This window comes from Toxorhynchites rutilus, chromosome 2, assembly GCF_029784135.1.
Source record: "Toxorhynchites rutilus septentrionalis strain SRP chromosome 2, ASM2978413v1, whole genome shotgun sequence".
NCBI lineage: Eukaryota > Metazoa > Arthropoda > Insecta > Diptera > Culicidae > Toxorhynchites > Toxorhynchites rutilus.
The window spans coordinates 49,902,285-49,924,612 of NC_073745.1; the positions used below are offsets into that span (position 1 = coordinate 49,902,285).

Genomic DNA, 22,328 nt, shown 5'->3' on the forward strand with positions numbered 1-22,328 from the left:
GCCAGTGAAATCGTGGTTCGACGACGCGAGCGATTCCGAGCTGTTAGATCTTATACCGCTGTTCGAGAAGCTAAGCAAGGTTGACTCTGTGTATACCGTGCTATGTAATACAAGCTCACAGCCACAGCTACAGTCGGTTGTATCACAGCTACAATCAGCGACTCAGCAAAATCATCAACAGCAGCAGCAGCAGCAACAACAACAACAACAGCAGTCGAACCAGTTGAGCTCGACCGACGCCAACAGTACGTAACATTGGCAACAAATGTTCATCAACATCGTATGATTAATTTAAACACCGTGTTTTAATCAGTTGTTTATTTTTATTTTTAATTTTAAAATTGTTTTAAATTATCTAAGGTTAATTTAAAAACAAAACGCTAGACTCGTCGTAACAATACTAAAACAATTCGAGAGAGCGGAGCCAATTGTGTTAGCAAAAACAGAAAAAAAACACAACAGAAAAAGCGAAAGAAGTTCGCACAAGAACTATTATCGTGAGATATTTACACTGCTTAAGCGAGACTAGTACTACACAGCAATTGAATCGGGAAACACATTTTATACCACGCAAATTGTCGTATACATACGAGAAAATGAGTTTGGCGAGGACATATGAATCATCGCGTTCATATTTTAATATACACGAAGATCAGATCACATTTTTAAAATGATTGTTTTGGTTTGGCTGCGATCTGCAGACTGCATGTAAGTGGGATTGTTTTTTGACGAGCAATGCTGGACTCAGGCCCCGCTGGACTCATGATTGCTTTATAGGAGGAAGTGTTTGCATTGTATGGCATGTATAGTTAGTGTGAGAGTGACACAAAATCACACAAGAAACGATGTATATCATCTACATATCACAAATATTGCAAGTATGTGGCGATATTATCGGTGGAACACAAAAGTAATCGCATTCACGTATGAAAATGTGTAGGTTAGGGAAGGAATCTTACAATGCGAACTGATTTGGCCGGGCCAATACTTTGGATCAGTACTAATGGTGATATAATTTGTAATCATGAAATAGTCTCTTGTATTCGAAACAATATTAAATTCAAGAAATATGTAATCCAGTTATGGGTGTTATTTAAGCTAAACAGTTGCTTATCGCTTCAAATTTAAATTTTATTAATTTTCTGATATGATTGTCCAGCATTGCTCTGATATCTCAACGCACTGATCAATCCCGTTTTCGGGGATAAGGAGGAATTGAAAGTAGGTGTCAGCTATAGAATCGTGTGAAAAGGAAGAACCAAAACTAAATTCTTAATCAAATGACTACGCGAATTGATCGTAAATCTCCTATTTGGTAACATTATTACTATAATAGCAACTATTATCACTATCGCTACCTCCACTACTGTGTAGGTAAAAAAAATACAAATCAATTACGAACTTATAAACTTTTTTTCGAAGCACCTATCGGTATCGATTTTTCTGCTCATCAAGGCTGGTTCAGATCTCTCGTGAACGTGAACGTGAACAAACACTTTTTTTGTTGATAATTCATCAGACCCCATATATGAAACATCTTGAAATGACAAAAAAAATATTTCTAAATGAAAAAACATATTTAAACACAATTTCATTATTGATAAAAATAGATTAATTCAATGTTTCACTGCCATTCCGAATTTCCACCGTGGAATCGAGATGTTGGTGAATTCACCACCGTTCGCCGGCATCGGTGAACGTGAACGCGACAACAGTGGTGAATATAGCCGCCAAAATATTTTTTCCCGTTCTTGTTCACATTCGAATGTCTCGAGGCGTTCTGAAAATTATTTCACCGTAAACTTCTATTGTTGATGTATTTCAATAGTATATTATGGTTTTTGTGATGATATTTTTATCCTGGAAATAGAGCTTGAATTGGAAAAAATCGTTCAAACAGAAAGCGGTTCCGAGTATGAAGTGACACTAGCAACCGCCTATCTCACTATCCCTCTGCTGCCAAAGTTCATCATCGACATCACGATATGTCAGATGGTGGTAAATTGGTAATTCGCGATGACGTCGACGTCTGGTGGCGACTTCAAGTTAGAGCCATAATTTGGGTCCCAAAATCGTTAGTGTAATCTCTACCAGATTAGAAGACACGGAGCGGGTTTTCAAATTTTAAAATTTAAATGAAAATTTTCACATTATGTTGTTTAATTATTAGAAACACGTATTTCTGACTTTCATTCAACCATATGCTCATACAATTCCAACATTGTTGCTGATTTTTTTCTTTATAATATAAAATTGTCTTCATAAACAATTTTCGTATTATACTTTTTCCCCACCTGCAAACAAAAATGTTTTTATTTAAACAGAATACTAATTTGATATGGAAAAGCTAATTTTCATTCATAATTTTAATTTTGAAAACGTTCATTCCGACTGAAAATCAGCTATTCTTTGACGCTCCCCTAAACTAGTAAACGAAGCTCACTGCCGTCAACGCGGATCGCTGTTTTGAAGAAAACAAAAACTTCTGACGTTTGAGATGTTGGCACCAAAAACATGGCGGGTGCCATACGGCTGCTAGCAACGCATAATAAAATTATTATGCTGGAAGAACAAAATAAGGAAGTTGCAAGGCAAGTCAAAACATATTCCTGCCTGTGGGACAAAACGATGAATTATCGTAACGTAATATTGGCAGGGAAAATATCTTATGATAATATCAAACATTTGCATTCTGTTTCTCCTAATTTCCAGTTGTTGACGCCAAGAATGTTTGATAAAAAGTTAAAAGAAACGCATCGTTATCCCCTACAGAAAGCTAAACATTCATCGAATACTAAAAGTGATGATGCTGCTCCAGAAGAAGGTTACCACGAACAAGAGAATCAATAAGAGGTGAGCGAATTGCGTGAAGTAATGGCGTTTTTGGAAGTTAGCGTCGTTTCCACTCTACTCCAGACTGTGTCATTGGGAGGTGACGATATTGTAACTCAACTGCTCTCAACGTGCCGCAAAAAAGATAAAGAAAAAAGAGTTATGTCCAAGATACGACAGCATCGTCAACGTAGAACTACGAAATTATAACCGGTGAGAAACAACCATATTCAAGAATGAAACTCTTTAGTAAACAAATTTGGTAGCACTAACAAGGGCCGATAAATGAATGCTTTCATTGTGTGAGGGAGGCTAACGTTTCGTGAATTAATAAAACGTCACTTGAGCAGATTTTTAGTCTCAAGGGGCATTGATACACTCAACTTGCCGAATATCCAAGTGGTTTTTCAGTATCTCCTAGAAAAATTACATTTCAAACGATCCAAAAAAACACACAGAACAGTAACAGAAAATCCAAACTGAATCGGATGTTTGGTGATAGCGTCGACAGCAATCAACACTATCATCATTATACCAACAAAACCGAACATGCACCTAAATTCACAGCTCCCTTCCAGCAAAAAACTACAAAAATCAATTCACTTTCAATAACTTCGCATAGAAATTTTCTAAATAATTCCTTAGCCGAAGGTTTCGGTGGTCCTGAAAATGACGCGTCGGCGTGATTTTGTAGAAGCAGTTGAAGATGGATTATTCATGATTCGTTCTTTTTTTCGCGAGAACCATACACGAGATTTGTGTCCTTATTGCCAATGCACGGAGCGCACTCAGTTAAAACAAGAAAGTTCGTCTCAGGATACGGAACGAAACTATTACATGTTTATATGCATACATATAATCAACAACCCGTAAGTGTGATTCAATCATACACAATCAATCTCCACATAACGGTATGGCGACCGACGCGATAGGCCCTGTTCAATATTCCTGTTTTGCTTCTGCTTCTGCCCGTCTTTACAAGCTCTGCACTATGCTTAATTCGCGCATATTTCGAGAATGCATTTCAAGGCGAAACATTTTACACGGTAGCGAAATAGAAACTGATGTTGGTTAGGGTGAGCATAATATTTATAGTGCTTTCACGGCTCAGTTGGGCCAGTAAGTAACAAACATCACTAGCATTACTATTAAAGTTTAAATACTTGCACGCAAACGTAACGCTCTCGTTTTCGCAATTTTAAACGTACACCCCTGTACAGATGCAGAAATGATTTGGCGAAAAAATACAGAAGTTCTCTCCACCAGACGGTGTGTAAATCGACGCGGTGCCTCCACTGAACAAAATTGCATCACTGTGTGCGATATCTAACGATGATCATTGCTTGAATCATAGAAGCTCTAAAATTTCACTCTAGCCCTGGAAAAGACCAATTTGGAAGACTGAACTGAACTCTCGGCCTCGACAAAGGCCATTTGGAAAGATTCGCTGCCGTCTGGTCGCTAACTGAGTGACTTATGAATCGTGAATGCTGTGAAATCACATAGATAGCTTGTTTATCCCAATAAATTGAAAACAATATCCATAGAACCATATTGTATTCCTTCCGGTGTGAGTGACTTTTTCTTTGGATGGCAGATTAGGCTTTATTATTCGGGACTGAAGCGGAAACGCATCAACGTAGTTGAAACATAATTTTTGTCCGTTGATTGGGCTTTCTTCTGGTAATGGCAATTTATTATGCAGGTCTTTTTTCCCCAAAGGGATCTGCAGCAAATACTCCACTATCTCCTTTCACTTCCAAATGCTCCAACGTTGACGTACAAAAATTTGAATTTTGCATCATCATAATAACGAAATGTAATAATGTAAATTTAAAATAACCTTACAGAGTTGGGTGCACATACTATTGCAACATGTTGACTCTTGTATGCGGATCTCCCAAAATAATAGACGTCTACTTCGATTCCTTTCAAACACAAAAAAAAATCTTCGTGAATGACAATTCTCCCTGTGGCTAGCTCTATACATTTATTCACTACCAGTGTTGCCACAATTAAATCTGTACCAGAGGGGTCAAAAATCTTACTCATCTGAACGATTTTTTCCAAAAATCTGTACCATCGAAAATATTCGTTGTAGAGAAAAAAAAATATTTAGACCACATTTATATTTGCAAGTCATTCGTGTGTTTGATGATGCTTAAACATAGTTTTTTTCGAATCTAGATTGCATACTATCATTTTTTAAAATTTTAGAGCTGCCACCACAATGTTTGACAAAATCTTTGATCCCAAAATAGCGTTCATCGTATCGTTGCTGAGCCGATTTCAAAGCTTTTTTGTTCTGATTAATTTCAGAAAAAAATCGCTCGACAGTTGCCGATGAGTGAGGCATAGTGAGAACGTTACAAACAAGGAATCAAAGCGCCGAAAAGGCGAGCGAACCGTCAATTCTTTTTAGGCATCCAATTTTTGTCCACCCACCCTGCACATGCTCGTTTTCTGAAATTGTAATATCCTTGCGAAGTAATTTTATCTTTAGGCTACAGAATTGGTTCTGCATATCTTGTGCATTAACATTGTAGAATCCTGGAAACGCTTCTAATACAACGTTAATGCTAGTCAAATTAGAAAAGTTTCTGGGATTGACCATTGCCGTACACTTGAGCGTCGAATCATCAAAATCGAATCTTTTTCTCATTTGTTTGATTAGCTCCACGAAAAAAAACTGCGACAAGTATCTTTTGAATTTTTTTTTATCCCTTCTGTTTATTTTTAGGCTCATTAGCATTTTAGCTGTAACAGAGCCGAACTTTAATCGTGTACATGTCACATGTTTATCATATCTATACTTAGCACATTACACAGTTGCCATTTTTAGGCGTTAGAGTATTACCTTCTATGCCATTGCATATGGTACACATTTACACAGTAGCCATTTAGGCGTAAGAGTTTTCTATCTGTTCTTCCATTATCCAGTTAGACCGGACAGCGGAGACAGTTGTTGATCATTGTTGAGTTATTTATAGAACAGCAGCCCGATTCAATGGTCAATGAGGGCCCTAAGTTTTGAACTTCTTTTGAAATGACCTGCCTTCGCTGTTCATTGTTCTGATAATTTCTTCTGCTGCTATTCCAACCTAAAATTATTGTCGCTTTTCAAATGATCTTCATATTTAATAGCATTGGACATAGAAACAACTCAAGATTCCTCTCAGGTATTAGTGAGAATGATCAAATAAAAATCTTTTAGCTCTTCATGTAGCATCGTGAATTGAGGTTTTTCAGCCTTGAACAAACGATTCAATCTGTTGATTTGGGGCAAAACATACGTCGCACCATCCGACGCGAATCCTTTCAGACGATCCTTGTGAGGAATTTCGTCCTTATATATCTGATCAATCATTGCATTATCAGCAGCACCAAGCGATACTGCGGCTTGAAATTCGTCATGTATCTTAATGTTGCTTTGTTCAAATGTAAAAAAAATCACAAATTGAAAAAAAACCTGTACCAATCTGTTCTTTTTGACGAAAATCTGTACTCTGTACTGTACAGAATCTGTACCAAAAATAACGAAAAAATTTGTACCATTCCTGATAAATCTGGTTTCATCGAATATCCCACTCTTTAGGACTAAAGTCAGATGCAAGCTTATGTTCTTTGATTGGTCTCTTCACAACAACTGTATCACCAGATTGATCCCACTTGCAGTCTGTATCCTCCTCAGATCGCTTGAGACCAGTATGGTTTACTATTACGAACTTTGATACCATATTGATCATAGAAATTTTTGAATTTATCGCATCTAAATTGAGGACCATTTTCCGACCTTTGGCTCTTCGGCATCCCAAAACGGCGAATGTCTCATGAAGGACTGATGCTATCACTGTCTCAATTGAATCAAAAGAGTTCTGATGGACGTTACTCCATTTGAAGGGCGTTCCTTTCCGTAGCAAATCGCACAAGGGATTAGTTTCGCTAGCCAAATTTGGAAACAAATCGACCGACATACGTTACCAGACCTATGAAACTTTGTAGTTCAGGGACGTTTGGAGGAGAACGGAATTATTCAATTACTGTGGCCCTGTTCTCTGTTGGTTTGATTTCGTTTACCGATAATTCGTGTCCTAGAGACACGAGCTTGCTAACGTTGAATAAACATTTCTTCGAGTTTAGCAAAATTCCGTATTCTTTCAGCCTCGAAAAGCCTGTAGTCTGATTGCATGTTCTTCTTCCGATCTTCGAATACCACCAAGTCATCAAGATATACAATAGTGCCATCGAAGCCCGCAAGTACAGTTTCTACAATCTTTTCGAAAAGCTCTGGAGCTGAGCACACTCCAAAGTTGAGTTGTATTTTGACCAAATTTAAATAATCCTCTAACATAGTTCTTGAATGTTTAATTGTCGTATGTAGATATTGTGATCTCACGCGATCGTTCCGTGATCTCGATTTGGTGGTAGGCCCCGTTGATTTTACCTAGCAATTCATCGATGACTGGAAGAGGATGCTTCTCTCTGAAGACTGCTCGGTTCGCTCGACGCATGTCAACGCAAAGACGAACTTCACCTGAATCTTTAAAAACAGGTACCAAAGGAGACCTTGCTCCAGCAAAAACTGCAACTTTACCGCAATTAAGCCTTCCAGGGTAATCGGAGCCCGCCTATGAGGTTACTAAACAGCAGGCTGTACTGTAGGATCAATAGATATTACCAACAGCACCCTGGCCTTCAGGTGTCTTGGATGTCCACAAGGGTCGTATGACATGAGAACCCCACGGTTCATGACTGAATTATCTGAATTCTGCATTACCCTTCTGTTATCTGATCAATTATAATTGCCTCCAACACATCCGGCAAAAAATCACATCTTTTTGCTTGTATTCTTACCCTCAACGTGTAATCAGACAACCTTTCAGATGGATTCTGTGCCATCTGCCTGAACACATACCACTTGTATGTAACCGTACACTGAAGTTCGAAATTAGCATCGAAGGCAGAGGCAGCTGCATCGAAGTAAGGAGATACACTGAGCATCAAAGGCACTCGTTTGGCATCGGGTAAATCGGGGCCACTAAAAATACACCCAGGTTTTTTTTTTGCGCGGGGGATATGTACTCGTAAAAAAACCGCGTGAAAAGAATCCGCGTTAATTGGAGAATTCGCGTAAAAAAATCCGCGTTAATTCGAAAATTCGCGTAAAAACCCGCGTTCATAGGAAAATCCGCGTAAAAAAAACAGATCACCTAAAATCTACGTAAGCATCATGATAGAGTGCGGCACTATTTCCCGTCATAAGCGCTAAGTTCCATCGCAAGCACTGATTACCGTCATATGTAAAGTGTTAACTAAGCCCTCTAAGTGCTTTTCGACCCGTGCAATGATCCGTTTGAACGAAATTGCATCCATGTGGAAGTTTTCACTGAAAAATCGAGGGCTGTTCAACATATCCTCGAGGGCAGTTCTGAATCGCCCGCGTTCATTTCTCTTCAATAAATACGGATGTACTCGACAAAGACGTCGATTTCGCCTTCTTCGTGTGGGCTTGAGCTTGGGTAAACTGTACACTTCGTAGTTGTTCTCCGTGATTGACCTGAACCAGCGAAATTGCACATCGAATGACGCTTGGGAGTAGCAAATCATTCTCATTGTGCAAGTTTCGGTGAATCAAGCTTTAAATAGTAAATAATGACGCCGACCACGTGCTTAAAGTCACCAGGGGAAGGGAAGGAATGTTTGTATGATATTCCCCATCCGAAGGCCAGATGAGTAGCCTCTATACCGTGGTTCCCTAGCGATTTTCAAGGAAGTGAGAGTTGTTAGTGGTTAGGAGGAGGTAAGAATCAGGATTCACTGTGATGAGTGATTTGATTAGGAGTTTATCCATTTCTTTCTTGTCATAATAACCATAGATTACAGATATTACAACCATCCTTCTTAGGGGCTTTGGACCCCCTGCTCTGGTTTTCAATAGTTTGGGTCATGCTACTATAGAGATCCGTTAATCGCAGTCCGAGTTCGATTTCGCCTTTTTTCGTGTACTCAACAAAGATAGCAAAACAACGAAAGTGTCACCAAGAACAAGCAAATCCCTCAAATCATCCATATTTACGTAACCAACTGTTTTTTTTCCGTATTCACTTCACGTTTACTGGCGAATATTCAATATGAACGTGAACGTGAATAAGAACATTCTATTCACCACCATTTTCTGAGTTATTCGTTCGCAATGTGGTTCACCGTGAAATGATCGTACTATTTCACCATCTAATCACGTTCACGTTCACCGGAGGCCTAAACCAGGCATTCATATGATACCACAAATATCAGCGCGCCGAAGCAAAATCAAACCAACAACTAACGATCGTTGACGAACATTAGAAAACTGCGTGTGATGAGGGGGGGGGGGTGGTGGGCAATGAGCTCTTCGTTTAGTCCAAATCTCTCGAAACGGAAACGAAACAAACAAAAGAAAATATATAGAAAATTAAATTACGAAGCAAAAGCCAAATGCTTTACCGAATCGATTGAAACACAACCGTTGCGTACTTGTTGTTTTTATTTATTACAGGTTTGTTTTGTACACATTAGTGGAAAGTAGACGCCGGCATACATTCGTGTTGTTGCATTTAGATTGATGATGATGATGATGATAATGATATGGCCGTACTATTTGCGTTTATGAAATCTTATGAGTTATCAATATCACTCCAGATGAGAAAATTAAAACAAGGAAAGAGAATTACAAACAAAAATTAAAGTGCTGCGTCGTCTACTCTATCGTAATCTGTGTTTTATTTCGATGCATATGTATGAGGATGTGAGAAATGGAAATTAACAATAAATAATGAATAATGTGAAGTTTAGGATAAGAGAATGCAAAAGGAAACAATAACTGTTGCAAACGGGCTGGTATATACATACACAAACATATACTCCCACAAATGCAACCTACACGCAACTGAGATCCAGCGGCAGCGCTGCAAAGATCCCTCGGAATTGGGTGAACAATAGTAGAGAAAAAAACAAAGACCTGTCATGAAAAAAAAGCCCCGAAATCGAAAAGTATATTTTTTATATACCGTCAACAAATCTTTGAACAAAATCTATTCTATGATAAGCTAGCCACAGCAACAACAGAAAAAAAACGGAAGAAGAGTAATAACATTTAAAACGCTAAACTAATACAGTACTTGATAAGCTAGAATGTACAACCACACATTGTATATTTTAAAATAAAAATCACTGTAAAATTTGTACCATACTAGGAAGGAGAAAAGCTACACTGCAAAATAGAGGAAACAATTTGATACAGAGCGAACACACACACAACCCAATAATATATATAAACACACACACACACACACACACACACACACACACACACTTTTGAATGAAGTGAACATACAAAGCAGTTTTTGTATGGAACTTTCTAGCGCGAAACGATGCGAGAATATATATAAATGTGTATTCCTGAAACGAATACGTCAAGTATCAAAACAAAAACAATAGTAATAAAATAAAACATGGAACAATTTTTCATAAGAAAAAAATGAAAAACAAAACACAATACGAGAGCGAATGTGTACTTTTTCTTTCCGTAGCTGTTCCACGTGGGAACAGAAATTTTGTAGAAAATTTTGCTACACACAGAACGAGCGAAACCCGGGAAGAATGATGGATGCGAGTGATGGATGGCTGGACCGAATGTGGATGTGAATGTAACTAACCGATGAACACTCGATAATCACAGTTAGGCAAGAGAAAAAAGGTACGTTTTTTGTTCGTTATTTTTAAGTTCCCCTTCCATTGCACTTCTACTACTACTACTACTTCTACCGTCAGTCTTATTTTAGTTGTATTTTTAATTTAGTATGAAATCATTACTATGTCTTCAAAAAAGTATTTGAGCGAAAGGAAGAAAAACAAAAATTGCACAAAGTGTATCTTTCAGTTGTGAAACAAAAATAGAAAAACGGAAATATTCTACCAAAAATTGAAGATTCGATCCGTACGTGTACGGTGTGCGCGTGAAGGAATGCGGATTATTTTCAGTACTTTGCTGCAAGTCCAATAATTTATAATTACTTTTCGTAGTTTGAAAAAGAGACACATAACAATAACCTCTAGCGAACCATTTTTTTTTTCTTCACGACTAGAAGTGCTAGGATTTTTATGTTAAGTAGTCAAAAGCAGAGAGAGAGAGATAATACTAGCAATACGGTAAACAGTGCTTGTTGGCAATAAAGTGTTTGTACCATCATCGTTCGTATGACTCGATGTCCTGGAGAGATTGCCTTGAATGGAAGAAGGCGTCGCCGTAGTATTTTCGCCAAATGTACGGATGATAAATACAAAACGAAGGGATTCTATTCTTTTATCTATTCATATTTTGAAGCAAATGAGAAAGCTTGCAATCGGGGGAACACACACCCCCCCGCGCCTAGATGTGGAAGGAATTAAATATCATTTTTATTTTTTTTTATTTAAGCATTTATATATTTAAGCACAACTGAGAAATGAGAAAAATGATTTATAATATATTTCTTTTGATCAGTACGAGATTTTTGTTTCTGTTTATTGCTTGTGCTATTTTTGTTTGTCCAACATTCTTGTTCAAGGGTGGATGTGAGAGTGGAGTCTGAGTTCGTAGCATGGTATCACATTTCCCTGAAGTATCTTAGCTTCTAAGACTCTGAGAACTTGATTTTAATACGTATTTTTATAAAATGAGATGTCTTATTCGAACTATTATCTGTAACAAACACTTATTGTCGTTCCAGGTGAGTTGAGAACTCGAAGGCCCAGGCCGTTCTTCCGCGCGGCAAATCATGCTCCACTTGGTCGAATGATGACGACAATGGAAGTTGCCTCAACTTGGAAGAAACTGTTGAATAGTGAAAGTCATCAGGTGAGTGCGAGATTTTTTTTCTCTTTCTCAAAGATAAGCATGCGAGTAAGTGCTGAAGAGCTGGGTTTCACAAATCTCACCCCAAAAACCCTTCTCTCACTTGATATCTCGGATTGAGAAAACTCAGAGGTCCGCTTAAAAGTGTTCTTCTTTTGTTGTCGCTACAGCTTTCGGATTTAGTATTACAAGTGTTCTCATAATTGGTATGTCGCAGTCTTCGATGCTCTGTACGTGTGCCCGACACGGGATACTTCCTATTGGGATGCAGCTGACCATTAATCAGCAACGCCCCCCTAGTCTGAACCCCATATCTAGCGTGGTGCGTCTTTCTCGACTCGAGGAATCCAGGATAGAATGGCGGCGCAATCATCAGCTCGTGTAGAGTTGTCATTTTTATGTTTTCACACTTCACGGTATACTTCGGAGTTTGATATAGATTTATAGAATAAATATACGTGTGTTGGCTTCCAGATCACTAATAGTTATGACCCTAATTTATTATTTATCTTCCGATACATTTCATCGTTAATTCGTATAACGGCTTATGGGATTGCTCATTTTACCGAGCGCATTAGGAGCACCGGTAAGTATGCGGTACGCTACAGTCCTTCCTGCTCAAGTACCTTGCTATATACATGACAAAATTCTAATCCGAGAATAGCTTTAACTAATTTTCTTTTTAAATTTACTAACTACATTTTCGAATGTATTATTTACACATAAAATTCACTGAGAATCGAACGCGCTGCGCGCTTGTTTATCATCAAACTCAGAATGCTCAAATTTACGTCGAACTTTTCGAGCGCGACTCCTGGTCATGATCAGGCTATCGCTCGTTTCCTGTTGTTTCGTTCTGGTTGTGTTCAGATCATTCATCACCTCTGGGAAACCCAGGAAAGGCTCCTCTTCGGCCTCGGATACCGTATAGCCGTGAAAATCTCCTGACTCTGTCCGACGGCGTTTCCTCGGATTGACTTCCGGAAGTAGCACTAACGAGCTTCGGACCTGAGAATGAGCCAGTTTTAATTGATTTCGGTGTGCCATGATCGTCGTCCTGTGGAGGGAAATTTGAAAAACGTTCTTAGATATTTGTTTAACAAATTTCACCTCAATCCATCTTTGAGGATCAGTCTTCTTATAATTTTTGTAGTAAAGTAGATCTCCTGCGACTAATTTACTAAATGGATCTGGTTTAGAAGGAGATACGATAGGAATGTCAGTATGAATCCTGTTATCTAAAAATTGTTTGTATTCCTTTTTCGGATTCATCAAATCAAGCAGTATTTTGGGTTTGTAAGATAAAACTTTATGTGACGGCGGACCTCCATCTGCAGTGGCAATTTGACCGCGATAATTGATTAGGAAAAAAATAATTTTGCTGTTCAAATCTAATTGTCGCAACTGAGGATCCAACAAATACTTTTTAAAAGCATCTTTGACAACCCTCACAAGGCGTTCAGCTTGACCGTTGCTACTTGGATTGTACGGTGGACTCTTCATCACCTTCACTCCGTGTTTTTCCAAAAATGATGCGAACTCCCTCGAGTTGAAGGGTGGACCCCCGTCAGTAACCATTACATCGGGAAGCCCGAACCTAGCAAAAAGAGTCATAAGTGAATTAATTACTCGTTTTGCTTCCGTCCCATGCAACATGACCTCTATTTCCACCCACTTTGAGTAGCTGTCTACGATTAACAGGAATGTTTTACCTTCAAAATGAAAAAAATCAGCATGCAAACGGCTAAAAGGTCTAGACGTAGGTATCCATTTGCTATGTTCAGGTTTGACTGGAACTGTACCCATTTTTATACACGCCTCACATTTCTTCACAAAGTTTTCAATGTCCATATTCATTCCCGACCAAAACACTGTTTGGCGCGCCAATTGCTTCATCTTAACTATACCGATGTGGTTCGCGTGCAAAAGCTTCACAACATCTGTTCTCAAGATTTTCGGTATGATGACCCTGTCTTGATAAAGAAGGCAACCCTTGACCACCTCTAGATCAGTTCTTATAGAATAGAAATCCTTAAACAAACTGGGAATATTTTCAGGCCACTCATTCCCAACAAACCGCATCACTTCTGCTAAACAAACATCTTTTTCAGATTCTCTAGATATCAAGGCAAAATCCAAAGGAAAGGCGTCCGTGAAATTCAAACTGTTTATGTTACCAATATCTAGACTCTTAGGAACTGTTTGCTTTAATGGAAAACGCGAACAAAAATCAGCGTTACCCATGTGTTTCGATGCTCTATAAGCAATTTCAAAGTCGTAGATAGATAATTCCATGATGTACCTCTGGAGTCTAGTTACAAACAACGAATTGCTACCAGATTTACCAAATATTCCTACCAAAGGTTTGTGATCGGTGTATACTTTAAACTTTTGGCCAAAAAGAAATTTGTGGAATTTCTTAATCGTACACACTAATGCTAAAGCTTCTAAATGAAGGATGGGGTAACGCTTTTGTGCAGAGTTTAGTGAAAACGATGTGAAGCATATGGGTTTTTCTATCTCATTACATTCATGGGCTAGAACACCACCTAATCCGTAAGAACTAGCATCCGAGACTACAATTAGCGGCTTATTTGGATCGTAAAATTCCAATAAATCTGCATTCAACAATGCATTTTTGCTGAATTGAAAAGCTTCCTCACAATCATCTGTCCAATCAAAATTTGCATTATTGGCTAGCAGAGCATACAGACTCCTTAACCTAGATGATAGGTTGGGAACAAACTTATTATAAAAATTAATCAAGCCCAGAAAGGCTCTGAGTTCAGCAACATTTGTAGGAGCTTTTGCTTGACTAATCGTAGAAATTTTTTTTGGAGATGGTGAAAGTCCCTTGTCTGTAACAAGATGTCCTAAATAGGGCAGCTGTGTAACGAAAAATTTGCATTTCTTGAAATTCACTTTGATATTTGCCTGAGAAAGTCGCTCCAGAACCGAGTCTAAAATATTCACACATTTTCCTACAGTTTCAGCCGCGATAAGGACGTCATCAAGATAACAACTAACACCTTCCAGTCCACGCAGGACCTGGTCCATAATCTGTTGAAAAATTGCCGCAGAGCTTGAAGCTCCTTGCGGAAGTCGATTATAAGTAAATAATCCTTTCATAGTGTTGATGACTGTGAACTTTTTGGACCGCTCAGAAAGAGGAACCTGTGTATATGCCCCCGCCAAATCTAGGCAACAAAATACCTTACAGCCTGCCAACGAAGCGAATATATCCTGAGCTAAAGGTAGTGGATAGGTATTAGGCACTATTGCTTTATTGATAGATACTTTACAGTCTATTACCAACCGTATATCTTGATCCTTTTTTACTACCACTATTACAGGCGATGCCCATTCGCTAGCCTTTATGGGTGTGATTACCTTCTGCTGTTCCAACATCTCCAAGTGTTGCGCCAGTTTGTCCTTCAATTTGTAAGGTACCGTATATGCTTTTTTAAAAATTGGTTGCTCGTGTTTAAGGACCAGTTCGCCCTCGTAGCCTACGATGGGTTCTGAAAAATCTTTGTCAAAAATTTTCCTGTACTTCTGTTTCATACATTCGACTATGTCATCAATACCTGTTTTCTCATTCAAACTATTCACCAAAGCAGTATTCGTGAAACAAGATCTCCATCCAGGAAAGAAACAGTCAAGCCATGATCTTCCAATCAAAGGAACAAAAATGTTGCTGCATTTTAAAACGACAAGTTTTTGCTGTGCTACTCTGCCATTCAATTCTACTTGAACATAAATTTCCCCTAGAATCTTCAATCGAGCCCCATCAACAACAACAAGCTGTCTACTAGAGCTACACATTGGGATTCCTTTAAAATATCTCCTACAATTGGCTTCACTGATTACAGAAACAGCCGATCCCGAATCTATTTCCATTTCGAGCAAACAGTTTTGTACCTTTACCTTAATCAGGCACGGCTCATGCAGCCTATTAACGGAAGAAATCATCAAACATTCCATTCCATCAGATTCATCACCAGAGCTATTACAACCACCAGTTGATCTTTTAAAATCATAACTCGAGTCCTTTTCTTCTTTTTCTACATGGTGCACATTGTTCCGATTTCTTAAACTGTAACAATCTCTCCTCAGATGACCGCGCTTCTTGCAATAATTACAAATTGCATTAGTGTAACCACTACTATTCCTCGCTTCAGACGGAGATCTATTTCTAAAACTAACACGCCTATCATTCCCGTAAGTTATTCTGCCTCTGTACGGCTTATCACGATTATATTCTCTGCTACTTTCTCCATACTTTTTCCCTAGTCTGTTTTTAACCGAATGCACTTCTTCTTTTCTGTATTCACTACTCATTGCCTTAGTTTGTTTCTTTGCTAATTCACTGCTAAGCAACTTCTTTTCTATCACGTCCAGTGTCAAAGTTTCAGACATAAGTAAAGATTTCTGCAACTCCCGATCGTGCAATCCCATAATTAGACGATCCCTAATTGCCGTTTCCTTAAATTGTTGAAAATTGCAAAGCTCTGCTTGCATCTTCACCGACAAAATAAAACTCTCAGCAGATTCATCCACTTTCTGAAACCGATTGTAGAAATAGAACCGCTGCATCATATCGGGGTCAACTTTGTCAAAACGTTCCTTCAATTTTTTTACCATATCTTCATATTTCAAAGTCGCGAGCTCAACAGTCGGAAAAATAAGTTTGAGTTCATCGTAAACAACAGAGCCAGTAAGAGCTATCAAAACCGATTTCTTGTTCTCTTCCGTCCATCCGTTAAAAGAGCTAAGATGCTCTAAACGCTCCACATAATTCGTAAAGGACGTACCTTGCACGTAATGGTCTAGCGTTCCGAATGAAGGCATGTTGCAAAATTTGCAAACAACGGAAAACAAAACTCACTTGATACTCTCTTTTAGTTTTTATCGATATTAGAACCCAAACAGTTGCACTTATCCACTAACTGTTGTTGTTTACATTGGTGAGTGAGACACAGCCAGTGAAGCCTTTCTCACAACTCACTCAGTCACAGCGAGAAATATTTTCTCCAGCCTGACGTTTCTCCCGTTTCTCCCAACACTAGCTCACGCTCTGAAGTTCTCTGCTCACACGAATGGTAACACACTCTCCGCTGATCACTTGTCAAATGGTATCTCAGTGTTGTGAGTAGCCAATTCTCGCGAATGATGACAATTATTGCGATTTCGAACAATGGTCCCACGGCAGAATGTAAAATGGCCAAATCGGTGGGAGCGGGGAAGATTTCTGTGAATAATGGAAATAAATAAAATGGCCAAAGCCAATTAATTAAACAATCAAACAAAAGAAATCTTATGTTTTAAATATGGCTATAGAAACGAATTTCACTTATTGAATTACACGTCACACTGGACGCTAAATATATATTACCTAATTGCTCGCAACAGGGCTCTTATTTGCTCAAGGGTTTTTTTTGCCCTTTACAAAAATACTCAAGCACACTGTCTTTGCACAAGTTTTCTAGAGTTTACCACTCTCTACAAAAAATCTGCTCTACTTACTCAGCTCACTCTGAAATTTCCTTGCTACAGGGATTATTCCGTATGAGAGACACTTTTCCTCGTCGCCAGTTTTTATGTTTTCACACTTCACGGTATACTTCGGAGTTTGATATAGATTTATAGAATAAATATACGTGTGTTGGCTTCCAGATCACTAATAGTTATGACCCTAATTTATTATTTATCTTCCGATACATTTCATCGTTAATTCGTATAACGGCTTATGGGATTGCTCATTTTACCGAGCGCATTAGGAGCACCGGTAAGTATGCGGTACGCTACAGTCATGAGCGGTACAACCTTTGGCTCTTGTTGAATGATCAGTGGACTGCACAACCTTTGGCCCGTGTGTCTGTAAAGAGTGTGTGTATGTATTGCCGCGACTAAGTAAAAGTTTATCGATCGGATAGGAGGGATATGAAACGGGGACACAACGAAGGAAACATCATTAAACGTTGACATCGGCGTTTCTGAGGAACAGGTATAGATGAAGCAGAAGATCAGGATCCCGGCTACCTAAGATATCCCGGACGGGGATATCCGATTGTCTGCCTTGTGCTCTCAGTGCTCTAGAGAGCTGAGAGCGAGCAGCATGGAACCGGATACACGACCAGACAACATGCTCGATGTCGTGGTAGCCATCGCCACAATCACAAAGATTGTTTGCTGCGAGCCCAATGCGATAGAGATGCGCGTTTAGGTTGTAGTGATTGGACATAAGCCGAGATATCACGCGAATGAAATCACGACCTACATTCAATCCCTTGAACCATGCCCTCGTCGAGACCTTAGGGATAATCGTGTGTAACCAACGACCGAACTCATCATCACTCCACATGCGCTGCCAACTTACGAGCGTATACTGACGAGGAATGTGGAAAAATTCATTATAAGCAATTTGCCTTTCAAAAAGTGTGCCTTCTAAAGCGCCCACCTTAGCTAGCGAGTCCGCTTTCTCATTCCCCGGAATCGAGCAATGAGAGGGAACCCATACTAAGGCAATCTTGAATAATTTTTCGACCAAAACACTCAATAGTTGTCTTATTCTAGTTAGGAAATAAGATGAGCGTTTATCAACCTTCATTGAGCGGATTGCCTCTATTGAGCTGAGACTGTCTGAAAAAATAAAATAGTGGTCGATGGGCAATGTTTCAATGATCCCTAATGCGTAATATATCGCACCCAGTTCAGCGACATACACGGAACAAGGATCTTTGAGTTTGAAAGAGGCACTGGAATTTTCATTGAAGATGCCGAAGCCAGTGGACTCGTTTATGAATGAACCGTCAGTAAAGAACATTTTATCAGATCCAACTTTCCCATATTCTGCCGAAAATATCGGCGGAATAGAATCGGAGCGTAGGTGATCTGGGATTCCATGGATTTTTTGTCGCATGGACAGATCAAAAATGACAGAGGAATTGCAAAAGTATGGGAAGCAAACTTGGTTGGAGATGCCTGGTGAAGGGTGCACGTCGTGGGTAAGGTACTCATGGTATAAAGACATAAAACTTGACTGAGGAGTCAGTTGGAGTAGATTTTCGAAGTTATCAATCACCAATGGATTCATGATCTTGCAACGGATGAGAAATCTGTAGCATAATTCTGTGAACCGAAGAGTAAGCGGGGGTACTCCTGCCAAAACTTCGAGACTCATCGTATGTGTCGAATGCAAACACCCCATGGCTATACGCAAGCAACGATATTGTATTCTCTCCAGCTTGAGAATATGAATCCTGGCAGCTGATCGGAAGCAAAAACTGCCATATTCTAACACTGATAATATCGTTGTTTTGTACAACTGAATGAGGTCTCCTGGATGGGCACCCCACCATGTTCCGGTTATTGTTTGGAGAAAATTGATTCTTTGCTGGCATTTCTGTTTCAAATACGCAATGTGTCTCCCCCAGGTACACTTAGAATCAAAATATACACCCAGGGATTTGAAAAACATAGAGTGTTGGATCGTTTTGCCGGATAGGTAAAGCTGGAATTGGGCGGGTTCGTGCTTCCTAGAAAAAACGACCATTTCAGTTTTCTCCGTAGAGAATTCGATACCCAGCTTGAGGGCCCACGTGAACAGATTGTCTGAACAATCTGATACATCCCTGAGGTATCTTGCAACGACTTTTGCAGAACGACGGGATTAGTACCCGTGATGGAAATAACTCCATCGTCTGCAAGTTGTCTCAGCTCGCAGTCTCTAGTTAGACAATCATCCATATCATTGACGTAAAAACTGTACAAGAGGGGGCTTAGGCAGGAGCCTTGTGGTAGGCCCATAAAACTGTAACGAGAAGATTTCGAGCTGCCATGAGAGAAAATCATGTGCTTTTCTGACAGTAAATTGTACAGGAAATTGTTAAGAATTGGTGAAAGTCCACGATTATGAAGCTTCTCTGAGAGAATTTCCATGGAAACTGAATCAAATGCCCCTTTGATATCGAGAAAAACGGAAGCCATTTGTTCTTTGCGAGCAAATGCGATTTGGATTTCAGAAGATAGCAGCGCGAGACAATCATTTGTCCCTCTACCTCGGCGGAAGCCAAACTGCGTATTTGACAGCAAATTGTTTGTTTCGACCCACTTGTCCAAACGAAGTAGAATCATTTTCTCTAACAATTTACGAATACAGGATAACATTGAAATCGGCCTATACGAGTTGTGATCGCAAGCCGGCTTGTTGGGTTTCCGTATGGCTATCACTCTCACTTGTCTCCAGTCATGCGGGACAATATTCAGCTCCAGAAACTTGTTGAACAAGTTCAGCAAACGCTGTTTTGCCAAGTCGGGAAGATTCTTCAACAAGTTGAATTTAATCTTGTCCGACCCCGACAACACAACACACAGTTGGAATTTCAATCAGATATTTTTATACATTGTTGGATGCTCAGAATAAAGTATACTGAACGTCAGTATCGTTCAAAAAAGTCGTTTGTTTATTTTATTGGGTTTGTACAGTGACTCAAACTGGTAATCGTACCCCACCATGCAGATCTTTTTCCACTGCTTTTGAGAGTCGAAAATAAGCATTCGAAACATTCTATTGAGATAATGATATATAAATAATTTTAAAGCTTCAGCTTTTGGAATATTTCACGAACATAATGTTATCTTGGTGTGTGTAGATGTAGTGGATAAAAATATAAAGAAGAAATGAAAAATCGATTTGTTTCTGTGATTACCAAAATTTTTTGTCGACCAAGTCAATAGCAAATTTAATTAACCTTATCAATCAGCTTCCATTTGAACCCTATAACGTGTCTGTACACCCAAACTAGCGTTGGCAGAAATGATGCCATTTAGCGTACTGGAGAGTCAAATGCGCAAATAATGAGCTGTTTTAAACGCATAAAAATGGTTCGTAGGTGTGCGTGCAGACATCTCTTTCTGTTTTCTTTTCTCATTTCATTTGGGATTGTGCAAAAAAAAAAGTCCATACGACGTCAATGGGGATCGAACCAAGGCCGGCTGGAATGAAAAGCTATTTCACACGACGACGCTTTTTTTTAAATGAAGTTGGGAAGCGTTTTCTAAGAGTAAAAAAGTAGCGCATGAAGGAGAACAATATCTATCTCGGTCTGGGCCGTGTGTGTGGCAAAGTATGCGGAAAACTTATTTGTCTTTTGTTTCGCTCGCTCGTATGAATCTTATAATGCTGTACCATGTATATTATACAAATGTTTACCAGTATTTGTGAGTCAAGACATTTTCTGTTATGTTATGTCTCATTTAATGTCATAAATCGGGATGACAAAACATGAGCTAAAAATCAATTTTGGGTGTAGAATCTTTCAACACAGAGATATTTTTTAATTAAAAAAAAATATTTCCTTTCATTTTTGACGATGAATAATTTTAATAGACATTCGTTTTCATGAGTTTGTGGGTGACGAGTGCATGTATGTGTAAAAATGCCGATATATGTATACGTGTGAGAACTCCGCCTGCGAGTGACGGATCCCAATAATAGCATGTCCAAATAAGAACCTGAAATTATTGAGAACCAGAGCAGTGGGTCCAAAGCCCCAGAAAAGGAGGATGGTTGTAATAGCTGTTATCCATGGTTATTATGGAAAGAAAGTAATGTGGATGTTCAGTCATGTTCCTCTTCCATCCTCAATACACCGACTCGCTGTGAGTCGCTAGAGGATGGTAGTGACGAATGTAGCGTCACTATAAAAACTGAATCTAATGTTGTAGATTCAGCCGAGGTCCACTCTTCGTGGAAGAAGAACCTCACCAAGGGTCAGAGAAGGAAGCTGAAGAAATTTTTCGCACCTGGGATCCCTGCAAACAAAGCTCGACTACAAGCACTGAGTCGGCATATCTGTGGGCCGGAAAAAGGCCTCTACTACCTAGCTACCTAGTAGTGATGAAAAACCGAACCGGTGAAACCAAAGTTTTTCAACTGCTTATATAAGTCGGGTTATCCAATCTTTTCTTGTAAAGACCATCAAACTTCGGAATGGTTGAAGAAAGTGGTTCCCATGATAACCCTAGAAGATAACATAGAACTGGTTGCTCTAGACGCAAAAAATATTCCGCGTCCAGAGATTATTCATGCCTTTTTTCCACAAAGTGCAACATACAGCGACGAGAGACTCAAAAGCCTCATTGAGAGACAAAACGAGAATCTCTCCACCGATAAATGGCGTACACTCAAGAGATCCAATCCCAATGAAATCCGGATTGGACGCTAACAGTCGACGAAGCTTCAATGTTATTAGCAACAACTTCAAAATAAACTACCGATTTGGCGAAACTAAACTGAGGAAAACAAATCTAAAGCAGCGCCAAACCACAACTCAAAAAAAAACTCCAGTGTGCTCGAATGATATCTGGTGCCAAGAAACAAGAAACCTCAAAACTCCAAAAACCCAGGTAATTTGAAGTCTTCTGAGCCCAGTAAGTAGGTTAGTGTTAATTCACAAAATTTCTGTAATCACAGAAAAAAATCGGGTTTTTCATTTCTTCTCTATATTTTTGTCCACTACATCTACACACACCAAGATAACTATATGTTCGTAAAACATTCTAAAAGCTGAAGGTTTAAGCTTTAAAATGACGTACATATCGTTATCTTAATAGAATGTTC

General features: G+C 39.1%; 2 protein-coding genes across 9 annotated transcripts in view; one reads left to right on the top strand and one right to left on the bottom strand.

The window, feature by feature from the left end:
• Window positions 1-11,358, top strand: part of LOC129771151 (phosphatase Herzog) — a 178,004-nt gene extending 166,646 nt beyond the window's left edge. For all 5 annotated transcript variants that reach the window (XM_055774561.1, XM_055774556.1, XM_055774560.1 and 2 more), the window contains one exon: window positions 1-11,358. This exon is cut by the window's left edge and continues 2 nt beyond it. In XM_055774561.1, the coding sequence (XP_055630536.1) occupies window positions 1-253 (253 nt within the window). In that variant the 3' untranslated portion in view covers window positions 254-11,358.
• Window positions 11,359-11,872: 514 nt separating this feature from the next.
• Window positions 11,873-17,489, bottom strand: LOC129764996 (uncharacterized protein K02A2.6-like). Of its 4 annotated transcripts, XM_055764726.1 has the most exons (4): window positions 17,231-17,489; window positions 16,519-16,955; window positions 15,292-15,374; window positions 11,873-15,234 (listed from the first exon to the last, which is right to left on the bottom strand). In XM_055764726.1, the coding sequence occupies exon 4, from the start codon at window positions 15,110-15,112 to the stop codon at window positions 12,434-12,436; it is 2,679 nt and encodes an 892-aa protein (XP_055620701.1). In that variant the 5' UTR covers window positions 15,113-15,234; window positions 15,292-15,374; window positions 16,519-16,955; window positions 17,231-17,489; the 3' UTR covers window positions 11,873-12,433. The 4 variants fall into 4 exon arrangements, with proteins under 4 accessions (XP_055620701.1, XP_055620700.1, XP_055620702.1 ...); XM_055764725.1 differs by having other exon boundaries at window positions 15,292-16,955; XM_055764727.1 differs by having other exon boundaries at window positions 11,873-12,761; window positions 15,095-16,955.
• Between the last annotated feature and the right edge of the window lie 4,839 nt (window positions 17,490-22,328).